Here is a 17,585-nt window from a genome sequence, read left to right on the forward strand (position 1 = left end):
ATTCTTTGGATTACCAGGCAGAGGCTCTTGTTCTCTTCCCTCCTGTTTTCCAAACAGAGTCTCTCTGTTCTGAACCACCCAAAACTGGTGGTAGAGTGAAACAAGCACCCCTGTGGCCTCCACCACTATGATTGCACTGGGTCAGACCTGAAGCTATCACAGCACTGGGTCTTGCCCAAGGCCTGCTGTAACCACTTCCTGGCTACTGCCATTGTTCACTCAAGGCCCTGGGGCTCTACAATCAGCAGGTGGCAAGGCCAGCCAGGCCTGTGTCCTTCTCTTCAGGGTGGTGAGGTCCCCCAGACCCCAGGTGAGTCCTTAGGTGCCCTCTGGGAATCAGGGATTAGAGTCAAAAACCTTAGAAGTCTACTTGGTGTTCTATTGCACTGCAGCTGAGCTGGCATGCAAACTATAGGATGCAGTCCTTCCCACTCTTCTGCCCCTTTCCAAAGGCAGAGGAACCTTACCCTGTAGCCACCGCCACCCCAAGCCATGAGTAGTATTGCCAGGCTACCAATGATGTTCTCTTATGGCCCAAGGGCTTTTAAGTCAGCTTGTGGTGAATGCTGCCACACCTGGGACTCATCCTTCAGGGCAGTGGGTTCCCCTCTGGCCCAAGGCAGGTCCAGAATTGCCATACAAGAGTCAAGTCCTGGAATCGCGGACCCCAAGAACCTGCCTCGGTGCTCTACCCTCCTGTGGCCGTGCTGGTATCTAAGGTGTAAGACTGTCCCCACTGCTTTTCCCTCGCAAGCAAGAGTTTTGCCCCATAGCTACCCTAGCTGGTAATATGCTGAGTCTCACCTGAAGCCTGCAAGTCATAGAGGCTCACCCAAGGCCCTCAATGTAGTAGCTGGGTATTGCTGCTAGTTATTCAGGGCCCAAGGGCTCTTCAGTTAGCAGGTGATGAATGTTGCCAGGACTGGGTCCCTTCCTTCAAGATAGCAGGTTCCCTTCTGGCCCAGGGTGTGTCTAGAAATGTAACTTGGGAGCTAGAACCTGGAACGAGGGCCTTATGACTCTAACTGGTGCCCTATCCTGCCGTGGCTGAGCTGGTATCCAAGATGCAAGACAAAGTCCTCCCTACTCTTCCTTCTCCTCTCCTCAAGGGAAAGGAAGGGGTCTCTTTTGGATCGATGAGCTGTGAGGCTTGGGGCTGGTTGAGGGGCAATGCCAGTACTCCCTTGGCTGCTCCAGCTGGTGTCTCAGTATGTCATGTACCCCTCAGTCCACTGTCTCTGCGCCTAGTTGAGCACTAGGATTTGCCTAAGGGTTACAGTCCTTATGGCCTAGACTGCCTTTCAAGTTTACCTGGAGGCACAGCACACTGTAGCCCTCAGTGGTGAGGTTTGCAGAACTCAAGTTCTGACTGCTGGGACTGGCAATTCCCCTGTGTCTAGGCCTGGGTTAAATGCTCCCTCCGTGGGTGGGCATCAGCTGAGTTTGGTCCAGTTTTCCTCTCTGATCCAACAGGACAGCACTGAGTTCAATGCCTCACAATTGGTGTATTTTCCCTTCCCCAGCACCCAGAGAGGCTCTCTGCACCATGTTGGAGGGGTGGCACTGGCGATTCAGGACTATTGTTTCTATCTCTTCAATGACTCTTTCAGTCATATGAAGTTAAAACCAGGTACGATGACTGCTCATCTGATTTTTGGTTCTTATGAAGGTGTTTTTTCTTTTTCTTTCTTTTTTTTTTCTTTGTGTGTTGGGGGGGAGGGGGTCTTTATTCACATGGAGTGCTGTATGCGATGCCTGGGAAAAGCTCTCAGCCTGGTGTGTGCTTCAGCGTGGCTCGGGCTCCAATCTCTGTTTTCCAGTTTGTCACGGGCTCTCAACTGTACACAGCCTATGCCCTGCTGGATGCCACCTTCTTAGACACCACGTGAATCCCCATGCACTGCTCCTCTTACCCCTTACCACCACCAAGCAGCTATTAGACACCTGAGGTCTCTGTCCTGTTAGTACCATGGGGCAGAAAGGTATGATACCTTTTTTCACCCATAAGGGTGACAGCCAACACTCCTAACAAAATACAGGCGTGCAAGAGAAAAGCATTAACAAATTTACTTAATTATTTGAGGCAAGGTCTCACTCTGTCTCCCAGGCTGGAACGCAGTGGTGGGATCACAGCTCGCTGCAGCCTCAATCTCCCAAACTCAGTCAATCCTCCCACCTCAGCCTCCCAGGCAGCTGGGACCACAGGCATGCACCACCATGCCTGGCCAATTTTTTGCATTTCTGGTAGAGACGTGGGTCCCACCGTGTTGCCTAGGCTGGTCTTGAACTCCTGGCCTCAAGTAATCCTTCTGCCTCAGCCTCCCAAAATGCCGGGACTACAGGCATGAGCCACCGCGCCCAGCCTAAAAGCATACGAAGGTGTTTTTTCTCTGTAGATAGTTGTTAACTTGGTGTCCTTGGGCGGGGAACAATGGGTGGAGCCTTCTGTTCCACCATCTTGCTTCACCTCCTCCAATTATGTGTGTTTTGTATGCATATCTGGGCAGTAGGTCATAGATTTGAAGCCTCTCATTTCAACTTTACTGTGTCTGAGAATATTTATCCTTAGGACACTTGTGTATACATTTGTATGTTGTTGCTACAATAATTGCCTCATGGTAACTGAGAAACTGAGAAGAACAAGGAGGTAAGTCATACCATGAGGAGGGTTTAAGCACAACGGCGAGTTAGAAAAGTACTGAAGGATTTATAGTTAAGGGGCAGGCTTATCAGTGGGATATGTCAAGCACATTAAGTTGTTCCTGAGTTTGCAAATATTTTTCTCTGTGATTGGGCCATTGGCGTTTGCTAATTGGTGCCCATCAAAGTTAGGCTTCTACCCACCCACAGGAACTGAGAGATATCTTCTTTGATGATTATATATCAAAGGGATAGATCCCAGGTCCTTGAGGAAGACTTTCCTGAGTTGTAAAACTGTCAAGAAGCTTTTGTTAAAAAGACATCTCAAAGTAGGCAGAGAAAGAACTTATAATTCCAAGTTTTCTAAAACAAATGCTCTAAGAAACAAGAAAACAAGAAGTCAGGGCCTAGAGTCAGTAAGAAGCTGGTCTAAAATTCAGTCATGCTGAGGAGAACGTCAATGCCATCTCAGTCATAAAGTTATGGTAGATGTTGATGTTTAAAAAGCTACACATCAGCAGATCAGTTTTAAACGAATACGAATGTTAGATGTTTACAGCCCTAACTTAGAATCCTCCCCTCCTTGCCCCAACTCCCTCCAGACCACCGAGGGCATCAGGATACCACAAGATGTCAGTGGAGGTGACTAGGTAAGAATTCTATCCATTCAAGAACCCTGGGGGAGAAACCCATGCTGCCCCTGTATTTCCCACTATCCCAGGGAACTCTGCCTGCCCCAGTATCTACCAACAGATGCTTAAAACTGTACTAGTACCATGTGCTTTCATCAGCTGTGCAAACTTGGGCAACTTATTCAACCACCCTGAGCCTTGGTCTCTTCATTTGTAAATAAGCATAGTAAATACATACCACCACAGCACTGTATCAGAAGTAAATCTGATCTGTGTATAGCACTCAACACAATGCTTGGCATATGGTAATGACTCAAGAAATGATAACTATCAATATTTCAGCCAGTTCTCACCTATGCTATTATTCTCATAGAATAATGAACATACTATGACACCAAATTAATAAAATGCACAGAGAGGCAGAAGAAAATAAGTTAAAAGAATTATGGCTTAAATCTTTTGAAATTAAAGCAGAAGAAACTATCAATGAGGCAGTAGCTACATCCAAAGCGCCATGACCTATCCTCCGCAACTTGATCCAATTTTCTGCCCAACTTTCCAAGTCCTGTTCCCTCAAATTTAAAATATTTTCCCACGCAGATCTCAAATCTTCATGTTATTCAGCCCAACGGTGTAATGCAATTTTTTAAATTATGAGTTTTTGTTGTATTTTCTTTTCCTATTTATCACTTATAGCATTTTACCCAAAAAAAAAAACCCATGTGGGAGTTAATTGACTTTTCAGGAATCCCATGCAAAATTCTCCCTCAAAACATTCCCTTTGTTTGTGTCTTGGTAGCAACTCCAGAGTTTTCAGGACTTGGACTCTGCTTTAGACTTGTGCTCAGACTGTCTCCACAAAAGTGGTCCGTTTCCTCATCCAATGAGCTCTGCCTGTTTGTCTGTGTGACACTCCAGTGGAAGGAAGCCAAGAGCCTATAGTAGCGATCCTGGGGAAAATTTCAGCAGCTGGGGCCATGTAATTTAAAACCTCTGAAAAGTGTGCTGCGGTCCGTGCACAGCATTAGTATAACGTGAGGGCTGAATGCAGCCCATTCTCTGGAGAACTTCCTCACACACCGCAGCAAAGAGAAGACTGAAAGACAAACCTGGGTGCAGCCGGAGAGGTCCAGATAGATGAGCTTGTGGCATCCATTCCCCAAGTTCAGGTACTGTAAGCCTTTGTCTGTGAACCGTCTGCAATAAGCCAAACTAAGATTCTGTAAGTTGTGGAAGTGCCTGAAAAGACAAAAGAGAGGAAGGAAAGTATTATACTTCAGTTGTTCTCTCAAATCTTTCTTAAGCCACTATGACAAAGAAAACTGTAAATTCAACTCTTCTTCTTGCAGATGTTCAACATTTAACTTTACTGTTAACTCTCTACCTGTTAATTAAAGGAGACTACAGTGTTATATAAGGTAACACATAATACATTTAATACCTTGTAATACATTTCAAGTGAAAGTATTAATAGTTCAATAATATTTGCCTAGATATTTAAGAAAGTTGACTGGGATAAAGCTTTTTTGGTGTGTGTGAGGTGGGGGAGGCAATCATATTGTTTGGAAGTGAAACCAAATTTGCAGAGTGTATTGTTGCTTTTAGGTTTTATCTCTGGAGTACCAAAATAATGTGCAAAATATATAAAAGGACAAATCCTTTGTAAACATTTAAATGGAGACTGTTACAGGAGAGTGAGGATTTGGGACAGAAGGCAAAACTGAATATGACCATGCTCTTAAAATAGATCTGATAAGCAAATGAGTTTAAAAAACAGGTTTAAATATGCATGAGTTTGTGACAGTTTCATTATTATAGTTAAAGAAAGACTAATTGATATGCAGAGTTTAAGCATGGATTAAGAAGACCAGTTTGCAAATAAGCAGGCAACACATGAGAAGAATCAAAAGCAACATCAGAGACTATAAATCTCCCTGGAGTTGAAACAGATTAAATATGGTATTACCACAATGACCAAAATGACAGCTTCCAGAAAAAAGTAGGGTAGTTAGGATGAGCCTATACTACCATACGAGGGCTCGTAGTTTGAGGACACTCCGTGGACAATTTCCCAAGCCCTCCAAAGCCTGGAACTTTTTTTTTTTTTTGAGACGAAGTTTCGCTCTTGTTGCCCAGGCTGGAGTACAATGGTGAGATCTTGGCTCACTGCAACCTCCTCCCCACTCCCCCAACCCCTGGTTCAAGCGATTCTCCTGCCTCAGCCTCCCAAGTGGCTGGGATTACAGGCGTGTGCCAACATGTCCAGCTAATTTTTGTATTTTTAGTAGAGACAAGGTTTCACCATGTTGGCCAGGCTGGCCTCGAACTCCTGACCTCAGGTGATCCACCCTCCTTGGCCTCCCAAAGTGCTCGGAACAGGCATGAGCCACCGTGCCCAGAAAGCCTGGCACTTTTTAAGAGGTCAAGGATTCCCACTACTATCTGCTCTTCTAATGGAATTAGCAATCATGCTCTTAGTTTGTGATATGCAACAGCTTAATAGCAAATTAGAAAGCAAAAAGAATGAAAAGTGAGGAGAAAATGCTTCTCTGCCTCTCAAAATCACACAGGTGAATAAAGTTTACCTCCCATAAATGGGAAATAAGATATACAAGCACTGACCATTAATCAGATTTTGAGAAACACATCTATATGATATAATGATTTGCATTCCATAGCGAATTACTTGATTCAGAACACACATCCTGATCTGGGAATGGCTGTGTACGTGAGATTCGACAGAGCGAGGGGGAAGGCTTTGGACTCACCAGTGACTAGGTGGGCAGGGCCTGAAGGAGAAAGCTGTGCTAATATCCCAAAGACACGCCCCCTCTCTTGGGGCTGTCGAGTGGACTGAGCTGTGCTAAAGTTTTGGAAATGCGTTATCTTCCTCTCCCTGGGGTACACCCTGTGATTCAACTGAGTATAATTTTCTTGGGGTGGGGAGAGGCACACCAGGGTGTCATTTCTAGCAATCCTTCAGCTTTATAATCTGTAGAAAGGAGTTGTGAGGCAGGCCGCGTGACACAGCGCAAAATACACAAGGTTTTTGAATCCGGCCAAATGAGATGTAAATCCAAGCCCTGACACTTACTGCAACCTCCCTAATCTCTCAGAGATTGTTTTCTCATTTGTTAAGTGGAGATTAAAATATTATCTTTTTTTTTTTTTTTTTTTACACTGATCAACTGTGGGGCCTCCAGCTTTCCTGAACCTCAGTTTTCTCATCTGGAACATGGATGTAATCTGGTCTGCTTGTTCCCTTTAAAGATGTGACAATTAAATGAGAATACAGAAGTAACAGTATTATCTTGAGGGTGATTTTAACAATTAAAATCGGCAGGGACATAGTAGAAGATTTAAAACTATATGTAATATTATTGCTACTACTATGTGAAATGATAGTAACACATTAACTATTTTTATGGACTTTGTATTATTCTTCCATTTAATGAAATGGATACTTATCTCCAAGAGTGGTGCATACAATAATTCCAAGAGTTTGAAGGATTTCACATTGAATGTATACCTCGATCTACACCTAGTATTCAATTTCTTTAAATCCATGTGATCAGTTAACAAATATCAAAAATGAGAATTGAGCTAGGAGCGCTTAACTTTTTTTAATGTCACAGACACCTTTGGCTTTTGGCAGTCAGCTGAGGTCTCTGGCCCCTTTCTTGGCATAAAGTTTTTAAATGCATAAAATAAAATATATAAGATTACAAAAACAGCCAATTATATTGAAACACATAATTACCAAATAAAAAAACAAATGAGTAGAATAGTAATATATGTGCTTCTTTATTAACATATTAAGTAAGATTTTGTGGCAGTTCTAATAACTGCTGTGATTGTGAACTATCAGTGATATTTTGAAATACTTATAACAATTGAAATGTGATAAGAATATATTTGTGATTTATATGAGTAAAAATGTCCCAGAGACTGCTAATACTTCTGTAGTTTTTACCTACATTTCAATTACAGTTAATAAAAGTAGAGATGAGTTTCTTCTTTTTTTTTTTGTTTGAGACGGAGTCTCGCTCTGTTACCCAGGCTGGAGTGCAATGGCATGATCTCGGTTCACTGCAACCTCCACCTCCCAGGCTCAAGTGATTCTCCTGCCTCAGTTTCCCAAGTAGCTGGGATTACAGGCACCCACCACCACGCCTGGCTAATTTTTTTTGTATTTTTATTAGAGACAGGGTTTTACCATGTTGGCCAGACTGGTCTCAAACTCTTGACCTCAGGTGATCCGCCCACCTCGGCCTCCCAAAGTGCTGGGATTATAGGCATTAACCACTGCGCCTAGCCGAGATGAGTTTTTTATATCCCCCATTAAAATTCATGGAGCTCCTGAATTCTATCCCTGATCCTCTTGGGGGAATCCACTGCTCCCCAGCTAAGAACCTCTGGTTTAGATAAAAGAGGCTGTTCATTAGACTAAGTGACTCCTGGATTGAAAATCTCTGGATAGCTCTTTTCACAGTGGAACCTCATGGAACCATCAGTTTGAAGGCAAAGCTCAGGAATCTTGGGTGGCCCTGTAGGCCTTTCTAGGGATTTATAGTTCTGCAGACTTAAAGCTGCTAGGGACGGGAAAAGTGTCAGTTGACAGCAAAATCACAGGTGGCAAATTTTGTGCAATACTCATACTCTTTATTCTGAATTTTGGCAAAGACGCGTGTCCCCTACATGAGTAAGATCTGATTCATCATTTTCCCAGCCCAGAGAACACTTGGTAATTCTAATTCTGCTTTGAGGCAATGTTTACAGCTTGTTTTTATCTTTTTCTAATTATTTGATAACTGTTTCTTATTGGGGGGGGTGTGAGTCCTCTCTTTGTGATTTATTTATTTATTTTTCTGCTACCACTATAATCTTTAGAGAAATTACAATTCTTATAGAAACTACAAAGATTTTTTTTTCTCCTTTCTTTTGGGTTTTTTTCCATTAAAGAATTGAAGTCATTTGTGTTAAATTTCTAACACCTGAAGGACTTACTACTAAGATGAATGGAAAAGTATGTATTTAAATAAAAAATTCTCTGAAAAAAGTCACCAAGACAAGGCCTACTCTGTAAAAGAGGGAATTTGCATGTGGATTCTTCTGAGTTGAGTGTTGGGCTCTCTGGTTTCACAGAGGCATTTCAAGTAATAGAATTCTGCAGAAAACCTAAATGGAGTGATCTGGCCTTCTATTTACAGGGTAGACCTTGAAGTTGTCCAGTCAAGACAGCAGCTTACTCTGTCTGCCCCACTTTGATAGGCACTGGTGAGACTATAGATCATGATAGTTCCTGCTAATAAGAAATTTCCAAGCCAATTGGAAGGTCAATTCATCTATATAAAAAACAATTGGATACTACTCCACTATAGCATTTAAGACTCAATTAAAGAGCAAAGATCATAATAGCTTTACTCAGCACTGTATGCCCGGAACACCTTGCACATACTAGTTGATCAATACATGGTGAACAAGTGAAAGAAGGTTGTTATTATAATTCAGGAAAAGGAAAAATCACTGCAGACTTCTGGTAGATGGTGAGACTTAAGGTGTGAAGGCTGTAGATTAGCCATGAGAAGGAGAAAGGCACTGCAGCTATAGAGAATGTGAAGCATGCAGCAATCAGATGACTGGAGTTAAGGGCTTCTCTTGGGAAACCTAGGCAGAGAAGTTTGGTTGGAGAATGTCAACGAAGAGTAAGGGAAGAACCTAGACCTTAAGCATGTCAAAGACATGATAGGAAGATTGTTCCAGGATGACACTTCTTGTAGCGTGAGATAGAACAGATTGAAGGGAGGAGAGACCAGAGGCAGCACCACCAGGATACTGTGCCAAATGAGGTGCTGAGAGTGCCACCTAGGTTGTGACAATAGGAATAAATAGAAAGTGTTTAGTTCCGGAAACATTTAGAGGCAACAAATTTCCTGGAATGGGCATGAGCTTTAGGCAGCCCTCATTTTCAACTTTAGAAAACTGAACAAGTCCCCAAAGAAGTGAGAAAAAATATTCAAATAAAAAGCTGGCAAATCATTGTTGCCAAGGACAAACAAATTACATTTTTCTTTTGGCAAGTACTTTTTTTGGAAAGAAATACTAAAAGCAATGAAGAGAGAATGACAGCAGAAACAACCAGTTTCTGTTGTTCAGAACTGTTGTTCAGAAACAACAGTTTCGAGAACATTTTTGCGTATCCAAGCATATTTGAAACAATGGAAAATAGAGCAAAAACAGAGAATCATTATGAAATGTATTTTTATCATAGATAACTTAGTATACTTTTTTATATGGCAAAAAAATCAGTATCAAGTAGTATCTATTCTGAATATTCTCTCAATGGCAAGAACTAGAAGGAAGAGCCAAACAAAATTCTTATTTTGGGTCCTACTTTTCTATCTATTGCCTACTAAAGGTATAACTTCATTTGTAAAATAAATGTCCCTAAGAAGATATGCATAGCTGTCATATTACCTTCAATTTCTAAGGAGAAAAAAAGCCATTTCAATGTATGATTGAAAATAAATATGTTTTAAGTTAAAAAATAATTTGTAATGTGATATAAACTACACCCTGGGTCACACAGAGTGGATCATGCCTTTAACCCCAGCACTTTGGGAAGCTGAAGCAAGAGGATTGCCTGAGGCCATGAGTTTGAGACCAGCCTGGGGAACATAGTGAGATCCTGTCTCTACAAAAGATTTTTCAAATTTAGCTGGATGCGCCCAGGAGTTTGAGGCTGCAGTGAGCTATCATCACACTATACTCTAGCCTGGGTGAAAGAGCAAGGCCCTGTCTATAAACAAAACAAAACAAAAAAATGGCTCCCAAATCATCTACTTTGTAAGTTCAGATTTTCACCAATGATTTATGGATTTTATAATACTCTTTTTCTATGTTTATGTACATACATACATGTACATATATTCATATATATACACATACACACATATACACACACTTATATATCATAGTACAGAATGCCTAAAGAAAGAACTGAGTGGTATTCAATATTACAGGACTGGAGGATCCTAAGTAATTCCTGAAACAGTGTTAGAGAAACCTCAGGGACCTCCCACAGTGGTCACTGGAGCCAGCTTGCACAGCTCATGGGAGTTGATTGTTAGCATCTCTTCCCAACTCCACATTCAATGACATTGTGTTGATAGCTTAAAATCGGCCACAGTGGAATTATTTACACCACAGAAATCAGTAAACACTAGGAATTGGTGCTTCTCCTCACCCTTGCCACCAGCCAGTTGTTAAGCATTTACCAGAACACTGCTGTTCCTAAAATATATTTCAAGACTTACTGCTACAGAGAAGGCAGTATGCTAATGAAAAGGCATATAGACATAAAAATGATGAAAGAGACAACTTTGAAGGACAGGAATAAAATCGGATCTAAAAATAAAAGGAGATTCTTATGATAAACTCTAAACAAATGCATCGAAGTGTTAAGAATAAAAATGCCTTCCCTAGCTGAGAAAAAATACATTTTAGTGTTCAAAAGGTTTAAAATGTACCAGGAAAAATTAATTGAAGGAACACAACTAAGCTTGGAAATGTCTTTAATTTCTCAGAGAAAAGGAAAGTCTTGCAAGCATTTCTTAGCAGGAAAAAATAGGTTACCAACAAAGGAACAAAAAATCATGCTAGCTTCAGACTTTCTACAACCTGAAATATCAAAGTTTATGGACCAATATCTAAAACATTAGGGTTTTAAAGATAAAATACAGAACATGATTCAAGAACTATACATGAAGAGAAGTTTCTGTTTATCCTCCAAGATAATAGTCATTTTCAGAGATCAATGGCTAAAATATCTGACTCTCATGCATCTTTACTGAAAAAAGATTTTTAAAATTATATTTCCAGTTATCATCAGATGAATCAAAAGGCTAAAGAATAAGTAAGCTGTGAGAAAAAAAGACCATCAATGAATGGCCTAGAGTTAAGACTACATACTCATTATAAATATAATTACAATATTGAGTGCAAACACTACAATTCGATATTAAAAAGAAAGTTAAATGATTAGCAAAAACCACAAATAATATGTGTGTTCATACAGGGGAGTAGGTGTGCAGGGGTGTCAAGTTCAAGGGAGAAGTAGAGGGACAATTGAAGTGTATTAGATCATTGTGTACCACAGGAGTAGTCAAAAGTTATTGTTTCATCTTGACTTTGGTAATTAGATAAATGCCTGTTAAAGTATGTTTTTAAAAACATGCCAATAGCCACTAATTAGAATACACAACAGAATGTGTATGTACCTTTCGAATACCTTCAGATTATACAAGTAAACATAGTTCACAGAGCAAAAGACAGAAATACTGAGTACAGTGCAGTAACATAAAAATCAAAACATAAAACATGATGATAAAAATAAAACCATACACTCACTTTTTTTTTTCTTGAGACAGGGTCTTACTCTGTCACAGCACAATCATGACTCACTGCAGCCTCAACCTCTGTGCTCAAATGATCCTCCCACCTCAGCCTCCTGAGTAGCTGGGACTACAGGTGCATGCCACCACACCCAACTAATTTTTGTATTTTTTTGTAGAGATGGAGTTTTACCATGTTGCCCAGGCTGGTCTCAAACTCCTGGGCTCAAGTAGTCCACCCACTTCAGCCTCCCAAACTGCTGGGTTACAGCAAGCCACCACACATGGCCCATACACTCAATTTTGACAATAAATATTGATCTTTTAAACTGCTCTCTTAAAAAGGCAAAGAGAATGAATTTAAAAATAGAAGTTAGCTACATGCTACATATAAAAGATAAACCTAAAATCCCGCATCACAAAGGTTAAAAATACAGAGAAATGTAGTTATTCCACAAAAAGAACAAGCAAAAGAAAACAAAGGTTAACTATGTTGATAACAGTTAAAAACTTCAGGCTGGGCGTGTTGGCTCATACCTGTAATCCCAGCACTTTGGGAGGCCGAGGTGGGCGGATCATGAGGTCAGGAGTTCGAGACCGGCCTGGCCAACATGATGAAACCCTGTCGCTACTAAAAATACAAAAATTAGCCTGGCGTGGTGGCGGGCACCTGTAATCCCAGCTACTCGGGAGGCTGAGGCAGGAGAATCCTTTCAGCCCAGGAGGCGGAGGTTGCAGTGAGCCGAGATCACTTCATTGCACTCCAGCCTGGGCAACAGGGCGAGACTCCGTCTCAAAACAAAGCGAATTCAAGGCAAAGAAACATCAACCAGCATAAAGAATATCATTTTATGTGAATAAATGCTATAATCTGTAATGAAACATGATGCTTACTAACCTTTGTTAATAACGTTGTAAAATAACATCAAAATAAAGAGAAGCTTGATCATAATAGGCAACTATCACTATTATAATGATGTATCAAGAATTTATATGTATATACACACAGAAATTTTGTTCTCTATAAGAAACTCTGGGCCAGGCACAGTGGCTCATGCCTGTAATCCCAGCACTTTGGGAGGCCGAAGTGGGTGGATCACCTGAGGTCAGGAGTTTGAGACCAGCCTGGCCAATGTGGTGAAACCCTGTCTCTACTAAAAATACAAAAATTAGCTGGGTGTTGTGGTAAGTGCCTGTAGTCCCAGCTACTTGGGAGGCTGAGGCAGGAAAATTGCTTGAACCCAGGAGGCGGAGGCTATGGTGAGCCGAGATCGTACCACTGCACTCCAGCCTGGGCGACAGAGCAAGATTCCATCTCAATAAAAATAAAAATAAAAAATAAAAGAAGCTCTGTTTTAAGCATCCACGGATGATTTTTGGAAATTAATTATAAACTAGTCTACCAAGAAATCTCAATAAATTCCAAAAAGTAGAAATAATTCAGTCCACATTTCTTGACTACAGTGCCTAATTAAAAGCAGAAGCTCAACTGAAGAAACTTCAACTACTTAGAACCAAAAATTTTGCTCTAAATATCACTGGGTCAAGTCCAGGCATGGTGGCTCACGCCTGTAATCCCAGCACTTTGGGAGGCCAAGGTGGGTGGATCACTTGAGGTCAAGAGTTTGAGACCAGCCTGGCTAACATGATGAAACCTCGTCTCTACTAAAATTCAAAAATTAGCGGAGTGTGGTGGCAGACACCTGTAATCCCAGTTACTCAGGAGGCTGAGGCAGGAGACTTGCTTGAGCCCGCGAGGCAGAGGCTGCAGTGAGCTGAGGTTGTGCCACTGCATTCCAGCCTGGGCGACAGAGGAAGACTCTGTCTCAAAAAAAAAAAAATTAAATAAATAAATAAATAGACATTACTGGGTTAAAGAGGAAAGCAAATATAGAATAGTTGGTTTAGAAAGTTAAAACAATACTTATCAAGTTATACAAACTTTTCCCAAATTCTTATTTAGAAGTCATTTCATGACCATATTTTTTTAATTACTTTTAAAAGGAAAGAAATCAAATCATGCAAATGCAAAAATATAAATTAGTTCCTAGTTTAATTATTGGTTTACTGGTAAGTATCTAATGACTGGCTTTCCAGAAAAAGTATGCATATAAATGTATGTGCATTTACTATAAAATTTTATATTTTACTATTTTGCGGATATAAAGGATGTGTAGCACGCAACTTACAAATGATAAAACATACCATATTCTTTACTGTTAATTCCATGTAGCCAATCAATTCTCACACAATGTTTTCATTGACTTTTGTCAATGAAACTCTTATAAATGTAGCCAGCCAACCAATGGTTGAAATTAAAGAATGATGGCTGGGCGTGGTGGCTCACGCCTATAATCCCAGCACTTTGGGAGGCCAAGGCGGGCGGATCACGAGGTCAGGAGATCGAGACCATCCTGGCTAACACAGTGAAACCCTGTCTCTACTAAAAATACAAAAAAAAAAAATTAACTGGGTGTGGTGGTGGGCGCCTGTAGTCCCAGCTACTCAGGAGGCTGAGGCAGGAGAATGGCATGAACCCGGGAGGCGGAGCTTGCAGTGAGCTGAGATCGCGCCACTGCACTCCAGCCTGGGCGACAGAGCAAGACTCCGTCTCAAAAAAAAAAAGAAAAAGAAAATTAAAAAAACAAAAGAAATTGAAGAATGATTACAGTTCCAATATGAATTATTTTATTAACATTAATAAGACACAAAGTGATATATGTCAAAGAGGTATGTCCAAAATCTGCTTGTCAATGATGTGAATGCCTTCTTTCCTAAATCAAAGAATAGTTTTCAAGTATTGAGAGAATATTTCCTCATTATTTTGTGCTATTTCACAATGTCGTGGCTACAGACATGACGTACTTTTAAATTTAATTTGCTTCATTCATTGTGTTCTCTATCACTTTAAGTCTAAACAATCAACTGAACAATAAATCAAGCCCCGATTTGTAGTGTTTGATGTTTTCCGTGGTATAGAATACTTCCATATTGGCCAATTCCAAGCTATCAATGAGAGGTCACCAAACACACAGTTGGGAAAAAATGTGCAGTAGCATTTTCACCGTAGAGATACAATGGACATAAATAACTACAAGAACACAGATAAAGTAACATGCAGAAAAATGTTAGAAAGTAATGAGTTTTTAGTATTTCTTGCCTGTATAAGAATTTTAGGGCCGGGCGCGGTGGCTCACGCTTATAATCCCAGCACTTTGGGAGGCCGAGGCAGGCGGATCACGAGGTCAGGAGTTCAAGACCAGCCTGACCAATATGGTGAAACCCCATCTCTACTAAAAATACAAAAAAACTTGGCCAGGCGTGGTGGCGGGTGCCTGTAATCCCAGCTACTCAGGAGGCTGAGGCAGGAGAATTGCTTTGAACCTGGGAGGCGGAGGTTGTAGTGAGCCAAGATTGCGCCACTGTACTCCAGCCTGGGTGACAGAGCAAGATGCCATCTCAAAATAAATAAATAAATGAAAAGAATTTTAGATATATAAGAAGGAATCACACATCATTTGATAAAAATTTTATTCAATAAATGATGCTGAAATAATTGGTTACCTATTTAACAACATTTAAAATGTAAAACTAGGCTGGGCGCAGTGGCTCACACTTGTAATCCCAGCACTTTGGGAGGCCAAGGAGGGTGGATCACCTAAGGTCAGGAGTTTGAGGCCAGCCCGACCAACAGAGAGAAACCCCTCTCTACTAAAAATACAAAATTAGCCGGGTGTGGTGGCACATGCCTGTAATCCCAGCTACTTGGGAGGCTGAGGCAGGAGAATTGCTTGAACCCGGGAGGCGAAGGTTGCGGTGAGCTGAGATTGCGCCATTGCACTCCACCCTGGGCAACAAGAGCAAAACTCCGTCTCAAAAAAAAAAAAAAAAAGTAAAACTATGCTTAGCTTAGGTACTGCAAAAAAACAGGCCTTGGGCCACATGGAGTGTAGTTTGCTGACCCCTGATTTAGATCATCACTTCATTCATCTATCAAGATTAATTCTAGATTGATTATATATTTAAGTAAAAATACATGAACACACTAAAATAAGCAAACGTATATTAAATGCCTGGCAGGAGGAAGACTGTGTGTAAGAGCATCAGAAGAAATTTCAAAGGGAAAGCTTTATAGATTTGACTAAAAATGTGGCAGCTTAATTAGTGGGATAAATAGAAAATATGGTGCCACTTCTTAGGCTGGCACATGTGCAGAAAATGGTTAGAGTCAGAAGATAAAGAAAATTATCACCGATAATTTTCTTTGTAAGCTTTTCTTTTTTTTTTTTTTTTTTTTTGAGATGGGGTCTCGCTCTGTCGCCCAGGCTGGAGTGCAGTGGCGCAATCTTGGCTCACTGCAAGCTCCGCCTCCTGGGTTCACGCCATTCTCCTGCCTCAGCCTCCCGAGTAGCTGGGACTACAGGCACCCACCACCGCACCCGGCTAATTTTTTGTATTTTTTAGTAGAGACGGGGTTTCACCGTGGTCTCAATCTCCTGACCTCATGATCCACCCGCCCCGGCCTCCCAAAGTGCTGGGATTACAGGCGTGAGCCACCGTGCCCGGCCTGTGTAAGCTTTTCTAAATGTCTCATCACCGTTATTTTTCAAAGGAGCTTAAAAAAGCTATATTCTCAAAAATAGTTCATTCTTTCACAATAATTTGAGAAATGTTTTCCCAAAGTCAAATTTGAATCTCTCCTAGTGTGATCATATACCCTTCCTAACTGGCTTTCTGTAATGAAAATAAAGAATAATTGGGCCAGGCATGGTGGCTCATGCCAGCACTTTGGGAGGCCCAAGTGGGCAGATCATTTGAGCCCAGGAGTTTCAGACCAGCCTGGGCAACATGGTGAAACCCCATCTCTACAGAAAAATACAAAAACTAGCTGGGCATGGTGGCATGCTCCTGTAGTCCCAGCTACTCAGGAGGCTGAGGTGGGAGGATTGTTTGAACCCAGGAGATTGAGGCTGCCGTAAGCCATGATTGTACCATTGCACTGCAGCCTGGGTGACAGAGTAAGACCCTGTTTGAAAACAAACTAAAAAGAAAAATTTTTGATAAATTTGAATATTCTGTCAATTCTTTTGTTATTCTGTCCCTTCTCCTCCAAAAAAGAGAAGCAATATTCACGTCCAATGTTGTCAACACTCCATAAACGGTCAAAAAACAAGCAGTGTCAAGCTCCCTAGAGGTGGTGGGAGTCTCAACAGGTAGCCAGAGCATGGGAACAGGGATCTGGGACAAAAGTGCTCAAAGTTGGTAATCAGGATGTTGGCATTCTATTATAAAGAGGTCCGCTGGGTGCGGTGGCTCACGCCTGTAATTCCAGCGCTTTGGGAGGCCCAGGCGGGCAGATCACCTGAAGTCAGGAGTTTGAGACCAGCCTGACCAACATGGAGAAACCCCATCTCTACTAAAAATACAAAAATAGCCAGGCGTGATGGTGGGCACCTGTAATCCCAACTACTCAGGAGGCTGACGCATGAGAATCGCTTGGACCCGGGAGGCGGAGGTTGCCATGAGCTAAGATCATGCCACTGCACTGCAGCCTGGGCGACAGACAGAGCAAGACTCTGTCCCAAAAAAAAAAAAAAAAAAAAAAAAAAAAAAAAAGGTCCCAGACACCAGACTGGAATGTAAGGGCCAGAAAGCTTGAATGCCCAGAATGGGGGACCAGAAAGAAGCAGGCAAAGTCTAACTCAAGCTACTGGGCACATTGCTGTGAGAGTCACAAAAATGCTAGCCAAGGCAGACCAGTTCAGGCACCAGCTTAGGGACTTGAAAGCAGCAGACCCCTTATCAGAATAGCAGTGCCACAGTGGTGGGGTGTTGATAAAGGGAGCACTGCCCTTGCAGAATGCTAGAGCAAGCCAGAGACTTTGGGAGCATAATTATTTTCAGTGTCATACAAATAACA

The 17,585-nt window shown here is 41.5% G+C and overlaps 2 protein-coding genes across 3 annotated transcripts in view; one reads left to right on the plus strand and one right to left on the minus strand.

Moving 5' to 3' along the window:
* The window catches only part of FBXL13 (F-box and leucine rich repeat protein 13), a 263,877-nt gene that overhangs the window by 95,141 nt on the left and 151,151 nt on the right, over positions 1–17,585 (minus strand). For both annotated transcript variants that reach the window (XM_008963814.5, XM_008963808.7), the window contains exon 12: positions 4,382–4,511. In XM_008963814.5, coding sequence (XP_008962062.1) covers positions 4,382–4,511 — 130 coding nt within the window. The remainder of the gene's footprint in view (positions 1–4,381; positions 4,512–17,585) is intronic.
* LRRC17 (leucine rich repeat containing 17) overlaps positions 3,660–17,585 on the plus strand; it is a 33,537-nt gene continuing 19,611 nt past the window's right edge. Inside the window, exon 1 of the mRNA XM_003804800.6 lies at positions 3,660–4,441. The gene's annotated coding sequence lies outside the window, so the exon portion shown is untranslated. The remainder of the gene's footprint in view (positions 4,442–17,585) is intronic.

Source organism: Pan paniscus, chromosome 6 (genome assembly GCF_029289425.2).
Source record: "Pan paniscus chromosome 6, NHGRI_mPanPan1-v2.0_pri, whole genome shotgun sequence".
Lineage (NCBI taxonomy): Eukaryota > Metazoa > Chordata > Mammalia > Primates > Hominidae > Pan > Pan paniscus.